The 15945-nt window shown below is 46.7% G+C and overlaps 1 protein-coding gene across 6 annotated transcripts in view; it reads left to right on the top strand.

The window, feature by feature from the left end:
• The first annotated feature begins 9252 nt into the window (after positions 1–9252).
• The window catches only part of Znf532 (zinc finger protein 532), a 95425-nt gene continuing 88732 nt past the window's right edge, over positions 9253–15945 (top strand). For 2 of the 6 annotated variants that reach the window (XM_090353020.1, XM_090353023.1), the window contains exons 1-2: positions 10494–10785; positions 11392–11459. In XM_090353020.1, the coding sequence (XP_090209146.1) occupies positions 10691–10785; positions 11392–11459 (163 nt within the window). In that variant the 5' untranslated portion in view covers positions 10494–10690. Of the gene's footprint in view, positions 9476–10493; positions 11257–11349; positions 11460–15945 lie in introns of those variants that run through there. The other 4 variants (XM_090353019.1, XM_090353018.1, XM_090353022.1 and 1 more) reach the window with 4 other exon arrangements.

Raw genomic sequence — 15945 nt, 5'->3', positions numbered from 1 at the left:
TATTTATTTATTTTTGGCCAGTCCTGGGGCTTGAACTCAGTCTGGGCTCTGGCGTTGGGCTTTCTCAAGGCTAGAGCTCTACCACTTGAGTCACAGCACCACGTCTGGCTTTTTCTATGTATGTGATACCGAGGACTCAAATCTGGGCCTTTGTACATGCTAGGCAAACACTCTACCATTAGGCCAAACCCTTGGCCCCAGATGCTGGCCTTTTAATAAAGACTCCCAGTTCAACCTCTCAAAATGTGATTTCTCTGTATCTCACTGACTGGATTCATCTTACAATGCAATGAAATACTGAAGAACTACAAGGAGTGCTGCTTGCCAGGGACTTGAGCCAAAAAAAAGGCTGAGAATATAAACTTGGACTGTAACTTGAAGGAATTAAAAAGTTCTCAAAGCTGCAGATACTGGGGCAGGGGGTGGGGGGGGGAGGAAATATCCATTAAAGTTGGAGATTTACTAATTTAGAAATCATATTTCGGGGGCCTGGAGTTTGGCCTAGTGGTATGATTGCTTGCCTAGCATGCACGTAGACCTGGGTTCGATTCCTTGGTACCACATATATAGAAAAAGGCTGGAAATGGTGCGGTGGCTCCAGTGGTACAGCACTAGCCTTAAGAAAGCCCAAGGACAGTGCTCAGGCCTGAGTTCAAGGCCTACGACTGACAAAAAAAAAAAGGAAATAATATTTCAGCTGGGAAATGTGGTTTAGTGACAGAGTGCTTGTTAGCATGCATGAAGCTCTGGATTTGATTCCTCAGTACCACATAAACAGAAAAGCCAGAAGTGATGCTATGGCTCAAGTGCTAGCCTTGCACAAAAAGAAGCTTAGGGACAGTGCCCAGACTTCAAGTTAAGCCCCAGGTCTGGCAAAAAAGAAAGAAGAAGAAATGTTTCATGGTTTGGGGATGTGTCTCAGTGCTAGAGCTCTTATCTAGCATTTGTGAGGCCCTGCATTCAATCCCCAATACCAGGAAACAGCAGGGAAGGAGGAAGGAAGAATGCTATATTAAACAGAAAATATATATTAGACAGTGATAGTGTAAGCCCAGTGGCTTCCTCTCCCGTAGTTTAGCATGTCCCTTTCCCGAGCAATACTAGGCCCATTTGGTTAAAGCAATAAATAATTAGTGCTGGCCCAGGGTCTATCCTTTCCCATAGTTTAATGCGTTCCCTACACAGGCAACACTAGGTCCTTTGATTAAGGCAGTAAATAGCTAGCTTCTACCCCCTTTACCTTGAGATGGTATTTCTCTGGGGCAGCTGACCTTCAGGCATAGGCAGCTATAGATACTCTTATCTACCATTTGGGCAGCAGTCATAAATCCTAGTCCACCATGATGAAGCCCCTAGTTCTCACATCCACCCCAGGGTCTCTACCCCCTAAACCCTGCAGGTTATATAGATCACTCTAAACAACAGGCAGTGCTTCTTTTCTCTTGTGAGAAGGGGTCTTGCTGAATCCTTGGTTGGCAGTAAACCTTTCCTTTGTTCTCTGTACCTGGACATCTGCTTGGTTTTCTGGCAAAGTCTAAGTATTTTCTAACAGACAGAAATTTCATAAAAGGGAATTTAGTGCAAACCAGCTCTATGTATACAATTTCCAAGCCACAGCCCCACCTCATCCAGCCCCTGGGCATTGCACCTGTTTTGACCTCTCCTCCCCTCTTTTTTTTCCCCCTAATGGTGGGGAGTTCTGAGATCCTTGAAATTTTCTTGTTGGGTTTCAGTTATTTTTCCCAGTTAACTTCCTTTTTCTCATATTCTGTTGGTATTGCACCTTGACTTTTGGATATACTAAGATATACATTGCTCACGGTTACTCCCTCGGAATAAGTCACTGATTTAAAGAAAATTTTAAGGTTAAAAACAAAAACAATAGCAATGTCTAGGTGCTGGTGGCTCACACCTAAAATCCTAGCTACACAGGAGGCTGAGACCTGAGGATCATGAGTTCAAAATCTGCCAGGGCAGAAAAGTACCTGAGACTCTTATCTCCAATGAACCAACAAAAAGCCAGAAATGGAGATATGACTCAAGTGGTAGAATGCCAGCCTTGAGAGGAAAGACAAAGTGAGTGCACAGGGTCCTGAGTTCAAATTCTAGTGCACACACACACACACACACAACATGGAGCCCCGAGTTAAAGCCCTAGCACACACACACACACACACACACACACACACAACATGGAGCCCCGAGTTAAAGCCCTAGTACACACACACACACACACACACACACACACACACACACACACAGCACAGGGCTCTGAGTTAAAGCTCTAATACTTACACACACAGCATACAGGATAATTTATTGGCATAGAGGCTAATGATATTTGGCATATCTCTCATTTTTTTTCTTTTTTTCCTTGTCCCTCTAGAGATGTGGAATAGGAAGAAGAAAAAGCAACCTTGATATCCTTCTAGGTGAAAATTCTTTAACATTCAAATGGTGGCAAGACACATTTATTTTCTGCTGTGAAGAAAGAGGTGTGTCTATGGGGCTTTCACTGTCTTTCTGGCTTCCTGCCTGTGGAAACTGTTCACGTGAAGAATGCCATGGGTCAAAGGAATTACTTAGCTGAGTAAATACACATGAGTGATTGGGAGAGAATTACAAAAGTCTTCCCTAAGTAACCGAATCAGAACTAACAATACCCAGTTGTCAGAACATCAGATGAAACTGCCACAGCTATCCCCTCCATGTGCCCAAGTGTTTTAAAGACTTGCTGTTGAGGACAGTATTTGATAGTCTTAGTTTTGTTTCCTAGCTTAAAGGCACAGAACTCACTAGAGCAGGGGAAGGAATGGCAGCTCCAGAAAGGAAAATAAAGTGATGTTTAAGGGGGAGAGGGTAACAACTTTGTCAATGAGACAGGGATGGATGAGCAGTGTTGAAAAGGGGGGAAGGGCATGGTTTTACTGGCAAATTTATGGCTCCATTCTGACTGGTATTAATGGAATTTGTGGGCTGGCATTTGCCAGGGGGTTTGATGGCTCAATACGGATGGTCTTAATCTCACATCTGGACCAGAAGGCAAATATCTGCATCCTTGGAATTTCCATTGCAATTGAACAATTTCCAAAGAGACCATTCCTGATGGGAATGTGGCAGGATTACCATGGTCCAGCTAGCACTTCCATTCTCCACCACTGCTGGGCTAACTCCAGTTACTGTTTGTCTTCAGTGCTCAACACTCAGAGTCGGCTGGATGTACAGACACTGGATGATGGGGCTTACTGGCATGAGTTCAACACACAATGATTCTGTCCTTGGAAAGTTTGCCTTCCAGTGGATCCACAGCTCCACTGATGGCTTTTGGTGGTTAATTGGAGATAGGAGTCACAGAGATTTTCCTGCCTGGGCTCTTTTCAAACTAGAATCCTCAGATCTCGGCCTCCTGACTAGCTAGGATTATAGGCGTGAGTCACGAGCACTGGATCAGTTTTATTTGTTTTATATGCCAGGGCCCCACTCCTAGACATCCTATATGCCAAGCATACACTGTACCATAAGGGAGCTATGCCCCCATCCCACATTTAATATACAAATTCTAGCTGCTTAAGGGCTATTGACAGAAAATATTGGGTGAAAAGAGTGTGTGATTTGTGTCTGGTTCCCAGTAGCTCCTGCTTGTAATCCCCTGTTCTTAGGATGCCAGGCATGTGATTCTAAGTTAGTCCAGGCAGAAGTATCTACTAGACCATCTTTAAAGTAACGAGTGGTTCACACCTGTAATCCTAGCTACTCAGGAGGCTAAAATCTGAGGGTCGAAGTTCAAGCTCCATGACCCACAAAAAAAGTAGCAAGCAAAATGTCAGACTAGAGACACAGTTCAAGTGGTAGAGTATCAGCTGACCAAACAAACCTGAGCTGTCTCGGGATCCAAAGTTCAAATCCCAGTGCCTGGGCAGGGGTGTGATTCCATCAGGAATCTGTAGAAGCGCACAGGTGGGACTAAGCTGTTTGATCCAGGAAGGGTCATGAACAGAGCAAGCGTGCCAAGAAGACTAAGAAAAAAGCTGATGGGGAGAATGGAAAAAGGGCATGGATTTTCTACCTCCTGGGTTGGAGCAACTGCAGGATCCTATCATTTGGCAACACTTTATCACCTGCAATTAGAAGAGAGACAGGCCTGGCAACTCCGTTTAGGAATCATCTGAAGAAGCTTGAGGTTTCATCGTGGGTTTTTGTTGTTGTTTTTGGTTGGTCTAGTCTGGGCACTGTCCCTGAGCTCTTCAGCTCAAGGCTATCTCCCTACCACTTGAGCCATGATGCCATTTCTGGTTTTCTGGTGGTTAATTGGAGACAAGAGTCTCACAGGGACTTTCATGTCTGGGCTGGCTTTGAATCACAATCCTCAGATCTCAGCCTCTTGAGTAGCTAGGATTTGAGCCACAGGCACTGACGTTTTAATTGTTTTGCTTGTTGCTAGTCCTGGGGCTTGAATTCAGAGCCTGGGTGTAGTTCCTGCTCTACTACCTGAGTAAGAAAGTGTGTGTGTGTGTGTGTGTGTGTGTGTGTGTGCTCAATTGGAGATAAAAGTCTCACAGACTTTCCAGTGTAGGATTGCTTCAAACAATGATCCTAGATCTCAGATCTCAGATCTCCTGTGTAGCGAGGATTACCAGTGTGAGTCACTAGTGCCTGGTACAAACTCCATTTTCAATAGTGAGAGCAGTCACTGAGCAGATGAATATGACTGCATGAATGACCTGAAGAGAAACAACTGAGTAATCTCACCTTTGAAGGACTCAGGCAGACAGGATTTGAAACAAGATTACCCATAATGCCATGGTGTCTGAGGCTGGAACCAAGGGAGCTGGGAGCTCTGGTTCTTCCTGGCCTTCAGAGTTGGCTCAAATTCAGGCTGAAGGCGGTGCCTTTCTATCTTTTAAGTCAGACCCTGCCTGTTTCCTTGGGAAGGGTGATACAATTAAGAAATGTCACAAGACAGTGACTAAGGTAATTTGCAGTGAGAGATCCAGCTGTCAATATTCTTAGTAGCTCCAGGCTGAAGTTATACATCCTGAATACAGAACTAAGACAAAGCACTCCTGTATCAGCTATAGTAGCAATAAACAAATAAATAAGCAAATCTTCACTTGAGACTTAGTTACTTTCAAATGCCCCGTGGGTTAATTAGTTTACATCAACTAGGTGACAAGTGAAACATTGTGCCAAATGTTGTAGATAGTTCCCAGTGGTCACCTGGAGGCTGAGCTGGCCAGGAATGATGGCCAGGCAGTCTGTGTACCCGCGGATGCATGATATCTCTTTCAGGAGGGATCGATTCCCCAGCTCCTTGCAAAGACCTTTGGCTAGGATAGGTGGCCCTCAAAATGAGAAACCTGGTGGTGTTCTTTTCCCAAGATAACTTCTCAGCTTCTCCTCTTTCCCTTCTGGACTTAGGAAAATGGGAAATAAACCAAAACACAGTTCCTGTGAGAGATATCCTGGCTAGAAAGGGCTAAGAAGGCTTTAAGGATTATTGACACAGATTTCTCCACTGGGTACAGTTTCTGGAAATATTTCTTGGTTGTTATTCCCAAACCCCATACTTGTAGCTCTCCTTGGATTCCTAAAGTACTGCTCAGATAACCACCCACCCACAGGCCTTCCTCCCCCACCCTCTCTTCCTTCTGATAAGGGTAATCTTTGGATAAAGTCAGTTCTCAGGTATTTAAGCTTCAAAAAACCATGGGTCTAGTCACGGCCCAACTGTTCATTCAAATATCTGGGGGCCTCTGGAGAAATGCCCCATTCTGAGCTCAACTCTCACCCCTATGGGTCTTTGCTTGGGTTGGGTTGTGGAGAGAGGTGGGTGCTTTCAGACTGAGGTTCAGAAAGAGGTGCTTTTGTTCTAGAAAATCTATGAAGTCACTAACAAAAGATCCTCAGATATCTTCCTTTCCTCTCTTTCTGAAGCTTGGTTATGATTTCTTTCATCAGACTGGTATTGGAAATATGTAGATGTTCCCTGAGTTTAAAAAGAAAACAATAGCTTGTTTTCTTTTTCCTTTTGTTGGCTACCCTGCTATAAATCTTAAAATTATTGTGCTAGGATAGAACATTGTAACAGTCCTTTTTTTTTTTTTTTTTTTTTTTTTAAGGTTAACACATTTAAAATGTTAAACTCTACAAACATCTAGGCCTTGCTTGCTTTTGAGCTCAAAAAGCAGCTCAGGACCAGATCTCCTAAGGAGAGATAAAGAAAATGCTGTTTTTTTCTGTCCCTCCCTGCACCCTCCAGGAACATACCTTTCATGTGCTCTCCCTAACAAAGGAATTTCCCAATTTCATTGCAGAAGGAGGGAAAAGTAGGGGGAATCTATGTGCTTCTGCCAAACAGGCTTCCAAATACAAAAGATTAAATTAAACGAAATAAAAAAGAACTTAGGATGCTCAATACACTAATTGGGGACAAAATCTGAGATACTTTAAGAGTTAGCCCTGAAAACAACAACAGCAAATTCCTAAAGGGTTTGCAATTCCTTTAGTTTCTATTTGGCTTGAGAATCATATGATTTCTTTGTTCTGTTTTCCCTTATCTACTAGGCTCAGATAATAGTTTTATTTCATTCTTGTGGTCAAATTACTATTTTATTGTTACAGAATAGTACACAAGGTGGTCTTACATAGAATAACAGAATGAATCTTTTTGTGTTGTTCTTTTTTGGGGGGGGGGGAGATGGAGAGTGTTGCTTTTCTTTTTCTTAACTTAGAAGCTTTTGTCAGCTATGAAATCCAGCCATTTGCCACATGAGCCAAGATGGATGCTTTGCTTTTTAACTATTGGTCCACCTGGCAAGGAGCTTTTTCTGAAATGCTCCTTGTGAAATAGAACTGAGATAACCTGCTCAAAATGAGTATTGTTTTACTTTTTTTGGGGGGGGGGTTGCTTATGGCACTTAAAAGCAGATTCAGTGTTATATCTTGGCATTTGTGCAAATGGTGAATTCTGCATTTAAAACAAATTTCCTCATGTCAAAGGTTAACCAAAACATTGGGATTTGACAGAGCTTTGACCATTAAGTATTTGGTATTATGAAGTACAACCCAAGACTGCTTATGATAAGCAATTCAGACTTTGGTTTTGAGAGTGTAACTCCTGTAACCATTCAAATGCTGTTTTGCTCTGCTTTCCGAGGAGAGGCTGTGGGGGATGGGCGCAAGAGCTTTTTAAGTAAACAAAGATTCCAAATCAACCTCCAACGTGGTGAAATTCCATGTGTTGAAATGTGCATAGAGTATCACAGCTTCAAATTAGTATATACGGTTCAATATACTTTTTTTGCATGCATATTAATACAGGGCTACCTTTGGGAGAATAAAAGCCTTCCTTTCAAATGAAATTAAGCTCAGGTACAGTGGAAACTCTACACACAGAGTACTGCATTGTTTCCCTGGCTCAAAGAAGCCAGTTTCATCGTCTTTTAACACTGATAATGGGATGTGGTCAGCAGGATTGGGAGATCACCTAGGTTTTTCTGTATGCATGTAAATATGTATTCACACTTATGCACATTCCTACATAATTTGCTCTTTGAAACTGAACACAGCTCTTCTGAGGTACGAATATTCTGGGTTGTTTGCATGAAACATCTTAAATAGCAAAAGTGCTCTTTAAGATTTACATCATGAAGTCTTCCTATATTAGAGAACAATGGCTTCCTCCAAGGAAGTTAGCCAGAGTGAGATACTGAGATTTCTTTTCTTTTCTTTCTTTTCTTTTTTTACACTTTCTACAACGCTTCGTGGATATTCACAAATCAATCTTATCTAAAATAAAACACGCAGCAATGCCTTCTGTGCTGGGGAGTCTTCATGGAGCCTCAGATTGTTGTCTTCAGAGTCAAGCAAACAGGAGGGGGCCTTTCTGGGAGGTAATGGTGACATTTTTTTCTAGTCCTTCCATTTTGTCTTGTTTCCAGTGTCAGCACAATTAGCTTGACGTGGAGGGTTTCTATGTGTATGTTTCTATTTTTTTTTTTTAAACCCTTTCAGTGGAGGGCAATATAGGGGCCAGGAATCCAGGTTGGAATATAACATTACATAAATTAGGAATGGAAATACATTGTCTCAATCTCGGATGGGTTGTGATTATAACCCTTCAGTGGCCTTCTACATGTATCTTTCAGTGTTTTGTAAACCATGACCACCTGCTGTATGTATAGAAGGTGCTTGTTACATTTTGTACATCTCCCTTCTAGAATTTAAAGATCTAGCGATTACATCTTGTTTACTCAATATCATTCCTCCATTTAAAAAAAAAAAAAAGAAAGAAAAGAAAACACCAGCCCCTCCATGAACTGAATGAACATGCCATGTTTCAATCTGGCCCCAGTGGCTTTTTCTCTGCAAGCAAAACGTGTGTCTTTTCCACCAGGGCTTTCTCACTCCACCCCAGGGGTGTCTTCTATTCTTTTGTGGCTCAGTTTAAGGCGAAAAAGGGCTCCAAAAACCACTAAACTAACCCGAGGAGAGCCCTGGCTTCCACCTCCAGGGAGAAGTTCCGATTTAATTCATCTGAAGATAGCGTGCTCTCTTCTTACTTATTTGCCACCATTACGAGGAGGACAGAACACCACGTTGGCTTCCAGATCCTGGGTCTTTTGCAACCAACACCCCATCTCTGGCGAGGCCTGGGCTTCCTTCCACTCGAGTAAGTTGCGGCTTGGGGCCATGGAAAGGACCGGGTGAGAGTCAGAAATGTCGTTTGAAAAAGAACCCCAACCACCACCACCACCACCACCACCACCACCACCACCACCACCACCAAAAGCAGCAGCCGCCTTCCCCTCGGCCCCCTCACCACCCCCCGCACCAGCACCGCAGCGCCCGGCTCCGCTCTCCCCGGCGGGCCACGCTGCGCTCCCGCAGCCCCAGCAGGGCGAGACCCGGCGGGTCTGCGGGGCGCCGCTCCGCCGCCGGCCGCGGGGCTCCCGAATCTCCCTTCCCCCCGCGGCCGCCCCCTCCCCCTCGCCCGCGCTCCCTTTTGTTCGCTCGCCGCCCGGGGCCCGGCCTCGGCCCCCCGGCCCCCGGCCCGAGCCGCCGCCCGCCCTCGCCCGGGCCCGCACCCCCAGCCCTAGGCCCCGGCGTGGCGGGCGGGCGGGCCGCTGCTGCCGCCGCCGCGCGGCCTACAGCGCGCGGGGCCCGGGGTAGCGCGGGGCCGGCCGGGCGCACGGCGAGGCCGCGGCGGCGGCGGCGGCCCGGGAGTCCGGGGAGGCGGCGGTGGCGGTGGCGAGGCCGTTCCACCGCACAGGCACCCACAGACCCGGCCGCGGGAATGCAGACGACACGCCCGTAACATGGAAGCCGCCGCCGCCGCCGCCGCTCCGACGACAGCAGCAGCAGCAGCAGCCACAGCAGCCGCCGCCGCCGGCGGCGCCGCGCGGAACAAAGGTCATCCGAGCTGCGGCCCAGACGCCCGGGCTTGACCGCTGCCAAGGCCGACCCAGGCCCGGGGGTGGGTGCGCGCCTCCGGGCTGGGCGCATGGGGGGCGGCCGGGGGGGCGGCCAGGCCGGGCGCGGGGCGCGGGGCGCGGGAGGACAAGCCGGGCGCAGCGCGAGCGCCGGCCCCTCGTGCCACCCCCAGCCGGCCGGGGCCAGCGAGCGCGAGGCGCAGGCCCCGGGGCCTGGCCGAGGTGGCTTGGCCCACCCTCGCCTCGGGGCCCGCTTGGCCTTCGCGCCCCACCACCTTCCTGTGTGTGGGGGGCGGGGGTTCGGGCCTGGGCTGGCCGTGCTAGGCCCCACCGGCTCCAGACAGAAGGAGAGGGGGCCACGTGAGCGCAGCCGACCCTTCTCCCCCCTCCCTCCATCGCTGGCTGGGCTTGAGCTGAGTCTCCCAAGGCCTCTGTGGCCCCTTCTTCCTCACTGCCTCTTCACGTGTCCCCCCACCCGCCATCCCCAGTCACCCCCCGAGGTGTGCCACCCCGAGGTGAAGGCATTGGGACTTCTCCCCCCCAGGTGCTTGAAAGAAGAGAAGGTTGGAGAAGGAGGAGGAGGAGGAGACTTGGGGGTGGGGGGGCTGCTGGTGGTGGTGCTGGTGGTGGTGGTGCTGGTGCTGGTGCTGGTGGTGGTGACAGGGCTGGGAGAGAGGGGAGAGGGACGGAAGGGAGGAGGGGGCTGGGTGGGGTGGGGGGTGACAGGCAGAGAGGAGCCTGGTCAACAAGCCAGCAGCACTCTGCTAGGAGGCCAGGCCGGCTCCCCACAGCCGACGCGTCCTGTGTGAGGAGACACACATAGATTGCTTTCTTGGGGGCTCTTTGTCAGCCACCAACACAGAGAACACACACTGACACACACGTACACAAAGATCTGAGCCAGGTTGTGGGAGGTAAGTGGGGGAAGGAGAAGGAGGGGGAAACAGTGGCTGCGGTGGGCTTTGGGGTGGTCAGGGAGGGGGGGTTGGTGGAGCCCTGAAGGGCCTGTGGAGGGCTTGTGAGATGCACATTTCCAAGGCTGTGTGCTTGTGGGGTGGGTTGGGGGGGGGTTGGACACACGATGACCTTCCCCTCCTCAGGAAGGCCTAGAAGGGAGAGGCAGCCCCCAGCCAGGTCCCCCCCATGCTGATGGTTTTCAGAGACTTGTTGGCAACTCAGCGAGGGTTGCCATAGCTTTTTTATGTAGGGTGACCAGAACCGGCTGAAACTGGTTTGAGGCAGATCAGCTCCTGAACACAATGCAGTCACTGAGCTACTACAGTGGGATAGCAGCTTCCTCCCTTCATGGCAGCCAAAAGCAGAGGAGCTTGCAGGAAGGTGCCATCCCTACACAGTATGTGAATGCACACTTAGACAGCACACAGCACTGGTACGTGACTAATGGAACCCTAAAAAGATCCTGTGTAGAGAGATGAAGGGGGAAAAAAAAAGGTGCAGGTTTGCAAGGTCTGAGATGACTTGGGCTTTTCCTGCTTTTTTTCTTTTTGCTTAAGGGATGGACAAGGAGCTGAGATTTATGACCCTTATTAAAGAAAAAAAAAATGTGCCTTACTAGGGTGGGGACACTTGGATTGTGCAGTCTCTTTTGCGCTCTCTTTCTCTGTGCTTTTTTTTTTTTTTTTTTTTTGACAAAACAAAAACCAGGATGAACTGATGGATTCGTAATGGTACTTTGTTTGTTGCTGGAGAATGCTACTTTGCATGCCTTTTTTTCTCTTGCAGGGTATGTTCTGTTTTGTGCTTTTCCTTTTAGAAGCTCCTAAAGGGTGTTGGGGATACTTCTGACTATTATGAAGGCCAAAAGGTAACAGTATTGTTCTAGGAAATGAGCAGAAATGCTATCCAGGGATGCTGTTAGCCATACATGCTGTCTTTTTTTTTTTTTTTTTCCTTGTAGGCCTGTTGACTGGGGCTGCTTTTAACCCTTTCCTATTTGCAGAGAATGCAGCTGTGTGACAGTAACTGAACAGTGGCCCCAAGTCTTTCCCAAAGGTCAAGGTTCACAAGGTGAGAGATGCTATTTGTAGCATGAATTTAAATATTAATTTGCAGATCCATTCAAACACAGAGTGACAGTGCATTGGTATCCTGGAAGTGAATGGGGTTTGGTGTGGAAATACTCTTAATGTTGTCTGTGTTTAAGTGACTTTTTGATGGTATTGCTACCAAGGTGAAATCTGAATGCCTTCATTAAATCGCATGTGCCTGGACATTTTGAAATTTCAGGCCTGGAAAGAGGCTTGTTTAGAGAATGGTAGGCGGCAGGGCCTTGTGAGAATGCGCTGCTTTGCATACGACTGAAGCAGCACACATGGACCATTCTTCCCATGTTTGAAAGAAAACGTGAAGAAGGGCTTCACCAAATTGAGGCAGCCTAGCTGCCCTTTTTAGGATTTGAGGAGTGTGGAGGTAAACTGGTCTTTTGTTCATTCATCACTTTTTTTTTTTTTTTTTAACCTTGCTCTCACTGTTAACCTGAAAGGTTTTTCACTGGAGTCAAGTGGTGGAATGTCTTTTATTGATTTTGGGGGCTGTCGACGGTGAGTTCTTCATTGGATTATTTGTAGCATACATTTTAATGTGGAATACTCTAATGGAAGACCAGGAAGAAGGAAACTGGGGAGTCTGGCTTCATCTCTACAAAGATGCCTCTCAATTCACAGCTTTACTGTAATGGGTGGTAGAAAATGTCTTAATGCTTTAAAAAGACTGCACTTAGATTTGAGCTGGCATTTTTGTGCACCTTCCCAAAACAGAGGCTGGAGGAGAGGAGAAAGCAGAGAAGGAGGATAGCAAAGTGAATTTAGAACAAAGGCTGGGGGGAGCTTCCAGAGGAACATGAAACAATTTGCCTTGGGGGGTTCCTTGTGAAAAGAAAGACAACTTCCCCAAACAGGAAACCTGTCTCTCCAGACTCTGATCCAACTTGAGCTCAGCCACAGAACTGGTTCTGCCTTTCTGCTGGTTTGGTTAAAAGGATAGTCAAGAGGTGCCCATTGGAGATGTGATTGCAAATACTTATCTACCACACTTAGAAGTGGTTTATTTTATGCCTCTCTGGGCTCAGCAGAACAGTCGTTTCAAAATGTCGTGGATCCTAGAATTGGTTAGGTCCTGTGCTGGCAGTTGGTGGGCAGTCTAGCTGCAGTGAAGGGCGTTAAGTATGCAGAGTATTTTTTTTTTAAATTTTTGAAATGTTTTTCATTTGCCTATGGTTATCCAACTGGTAAAAGGAGAGACAGGAGCACACGGTTCGCTTGGAAGATGTTAGGTGGTATTTAATACAGATAAATGTAATCTTGGATAGATATACCAGCAAATAGCGTATACGGTGGAACAAAATTCTTTGTGAATCACTGGTTTGAAACTGGTTTTCAAGTCTATCTTATTTTCAACTGCCAGAGGTTCTGTGGATGACTGGGGCAGAAATATGCTTGCAAAGCAGATCAGAACCTATGTTGCATGATATGCTGTTTCTGCATTTCTGGTGCCAACTAAAACTCAGATGGCTAATATGATAAAGCTTAATTAGCTTAATACAATAAGCTGTTTTATCATTCAGGCCTTCATTCCTGTCTTTTTAGAGCTGGGGATTTTTAATTTAACTTTACCAACTTGCCCCTTGTAATGACTGTTTCTTGAGAATGTTCAGCAACAACAACCTCAAAAAACCCTTTTTTAGGTACTTCATGTCATGGAATGTTCTGGCTTACACTCCTGATGGTTTTTAGCTTTGTTCTCTACTCTCCCCCCACCCCCAAGTCTCCTGAAAATAGCGTTTGTTTTGCATCCAGGCCTGTCTTTTCCTGCTGCAAATGCGGTGCAAGGTTGGAGAGCTGGTTTCCCCCGGGGCAGCAATCTCCAGCTCGTCTTGGATTGGAGCTGACCTCAGGTGTTGATCACACACGCTGGGCTCTTAACAATGCATCAGGCCCTTGTCTCTGGGGAGCGGGACCTGAGAATTCTGGAGAATATGCTAGGGCTTGTTCCTGGGCAAACGGGGAGAGCTGGGGAGGAAGGCCAGCCCAGGCACCCACACTTGGGGCGGGGCCTCCTCTGGGCCTGGCGCCTGCTTGGAATTGCCTGTGGCTGTCTCCTCTGAGGATGTCCTGAGGGCCTCCCCTCTCCTCTGCAAGCTGGAATGTGTGGGTTTGGCCCAGGGTACACTGGAAAGAAAGTGTAACTGGTTCAAGTGTTGAACCTTTCTTGTTTTTATCCTTTGCCTGAAATGTAGTCATATTTTCCATGTTAAGGAACACTAGATCCAGGCTTTTACAGCTTTCAGCCTCACCTGGTTCAGGAGTGCACCTCTCCCTTCCCCTGTAGAATTTTATTTACTTTAAAATCAGATCTTACTATGTAGCTAGGCTGGCCTTGAAGTCATGAGCCTCCTGCCTATCTCCCAAATCCTGGGATTCTAGGTGTGTGTCATTATTTCTGGCCACTTTTTTTTTTTTGGTTGTGGGGACACTGTCCCTGAGCTCTTTAGCCCAAGGCTATGGCCCTGACCCTTGAGCTATAGCGCCACTTCAGTTTTCTGATGGTTAATTGAAGATAAAGAGTCTCAGGGACTTTAGTGACCAGGCTGGCTTTGAACTGTGATCCTCAGGTCTCAGTCTTGTGAGTAGCTAGGATTACAGCTATGAGCCACCACACCTGGCAAGTACAACCTTTTCCTTAAACTTTGGGACAGGGTGAGTTAGGAGCCTTGTTTTCCATTCCCCTATAATTCTTCCCTTGAGCTTTCCTAAGAGTACAGGTTGTCTTCAGTTGCTCTCAAATAGCCTTTCCCTGGGCTGGGAATGTGGTTTAGTGGTAGAATGCTTCCATAGCATGCATGAAGCCCTGGGTTCCATTCCTCAGTACCACATAAACAGAAATGGCCAGAAGTGGAGCTGTGGCTCAAGTGGTAGAGCTTTAGCCTTGAGCCCAGAGAAGCTCAGGGACAGAGCCTAGCCCAGGACCAGCACAACAAACGGCCTTTCCCTTATCTTAGGAGGCTCCACCTCATGTGCAGAGGTGGTCTAAAAGTAGAGCCTGAAATGAGGAGATAGCACTGGGGAGACGGGAAGAACCTGAAGAATCCTTGGGGCTGCCCTTACCTTACTTCCCTAAAAGCTCCTAATCCATAAATTGTGTTCAAGGAGAACAGCAACAACCCTGACAGAACAGAAAGCCACATCTTTGTGTTAATAAGGATGATCTTCCCTCTGCCCTCCCCTACCCGCCATGCTGGACTGGTAGTAGGGCTTGAACTTAGGACCTCACACTCTTAGCTTTTTCTAGGCTGGTGTTTTACCACTTGAGCCACGCTCTCTAGGCCACTAAGATTTTTTTTTTTTGGCTAAGCCTGGGGCTTCAACTCAGTGGTCTGGGTGCTGTTCCTGAACTGGTTTTCTTGTTGTTGGTTGTGGGGTTTGAACTCAGGACCTGGGTACTGCCCCTGAGCTTTTTTGCTCAAGGCTAGCTCTCTATCACTTTGAGCTATTGGAGATAAGAGTCTTTCAGACTTTTCTGTCCAAGATGACTTTTAATGCGATTCTCAGATCTCAGCCTCCCATGTAGCTAGGATTATAGGGGTGAACCACTGGTGCCTTTATAAAAAGGCACTGAGGGGCCGGGAGTTTGGCCTAGTGGTAGAGTGCTTGCCTAGCATGCATGAAGACCCAGGTTCCATTCCTCGGTACCACATACTTAGAAAAAGCCAGAAGTGGTGTTGAGGCTCAAGTGGTAGAGTTCTAGCCTTGAGAAAAATCCAAGGACAGTGCTCAGACCCTGAGCTTAAGCCCAGGACTGGCAAACCAAAAAACAAAAAAAAAACAAAACAAAGACAAAAAAAAGCACTGAGTACTATTCCATTGTGTGGATATACCACAATTTGTTTATCTGTTTACTGGCTGAAAGACTTTAAGCTTGTTCCCAATTTTTGTTGGTTGTAATAAAAGTTCTGAGTGGCAAGTTTTTGCTTCTCTCTGGGAAAGAGGGCACTTGTCTGATCTTATGGTGTATACATGGGAACAAGAAGCTTGAATGAAATGGAGCTCATTGGAGCAACGTGGAATGATGTGTCTTTGGCACACCCATGCACACTGTCTACACTGAAGGATGATCATGATAATACAGCTCTCGAATGGGATGACATGCTTTATAGCCCTGAACTAATCGGAATTAGCCAACATGGAAACAAAAACCTGTAAGTTGTAAAATATCCTTTATTTCCTTCAGCTATTTTTAATGTCTTCAGAACCATTTGGCAGTTTAAGTTTTCACATTTGTCTTCAGGTTCAGTTAAACAGCACCCAATAATAGAGCTGAAATTTTGGAAAGTGATACCAGATATCTGTGTTGAAATAAATCATGGTTGTGTGTAAATAACCTCTTCGTTATAATTTGATTTATTGACTGCCAAAATATTGGTGACACTTTACTTACTATTTGAAGTTCTTATTCAGCTTTAATACCTTGTAAGGATGTAAATATATCAAAGCAGTGA

Source organism: Megascapheus bottae, chromosome 19 (assembly GCF_031878675.1).
Source record: "Megascapheus bottae isolate mThoBot1 chromosome 19, mThoBot2.hap1, whole genome shotgun sequence".
NCBI lineage: Eukaryota > Metazoa > Chordata > Mammalia > Rodentia > Geomyidae > Megascapheus > Megascapheus bottae.
This window is presented reverse-complemented; position numbering and strand designations above follow the sequence as displayed.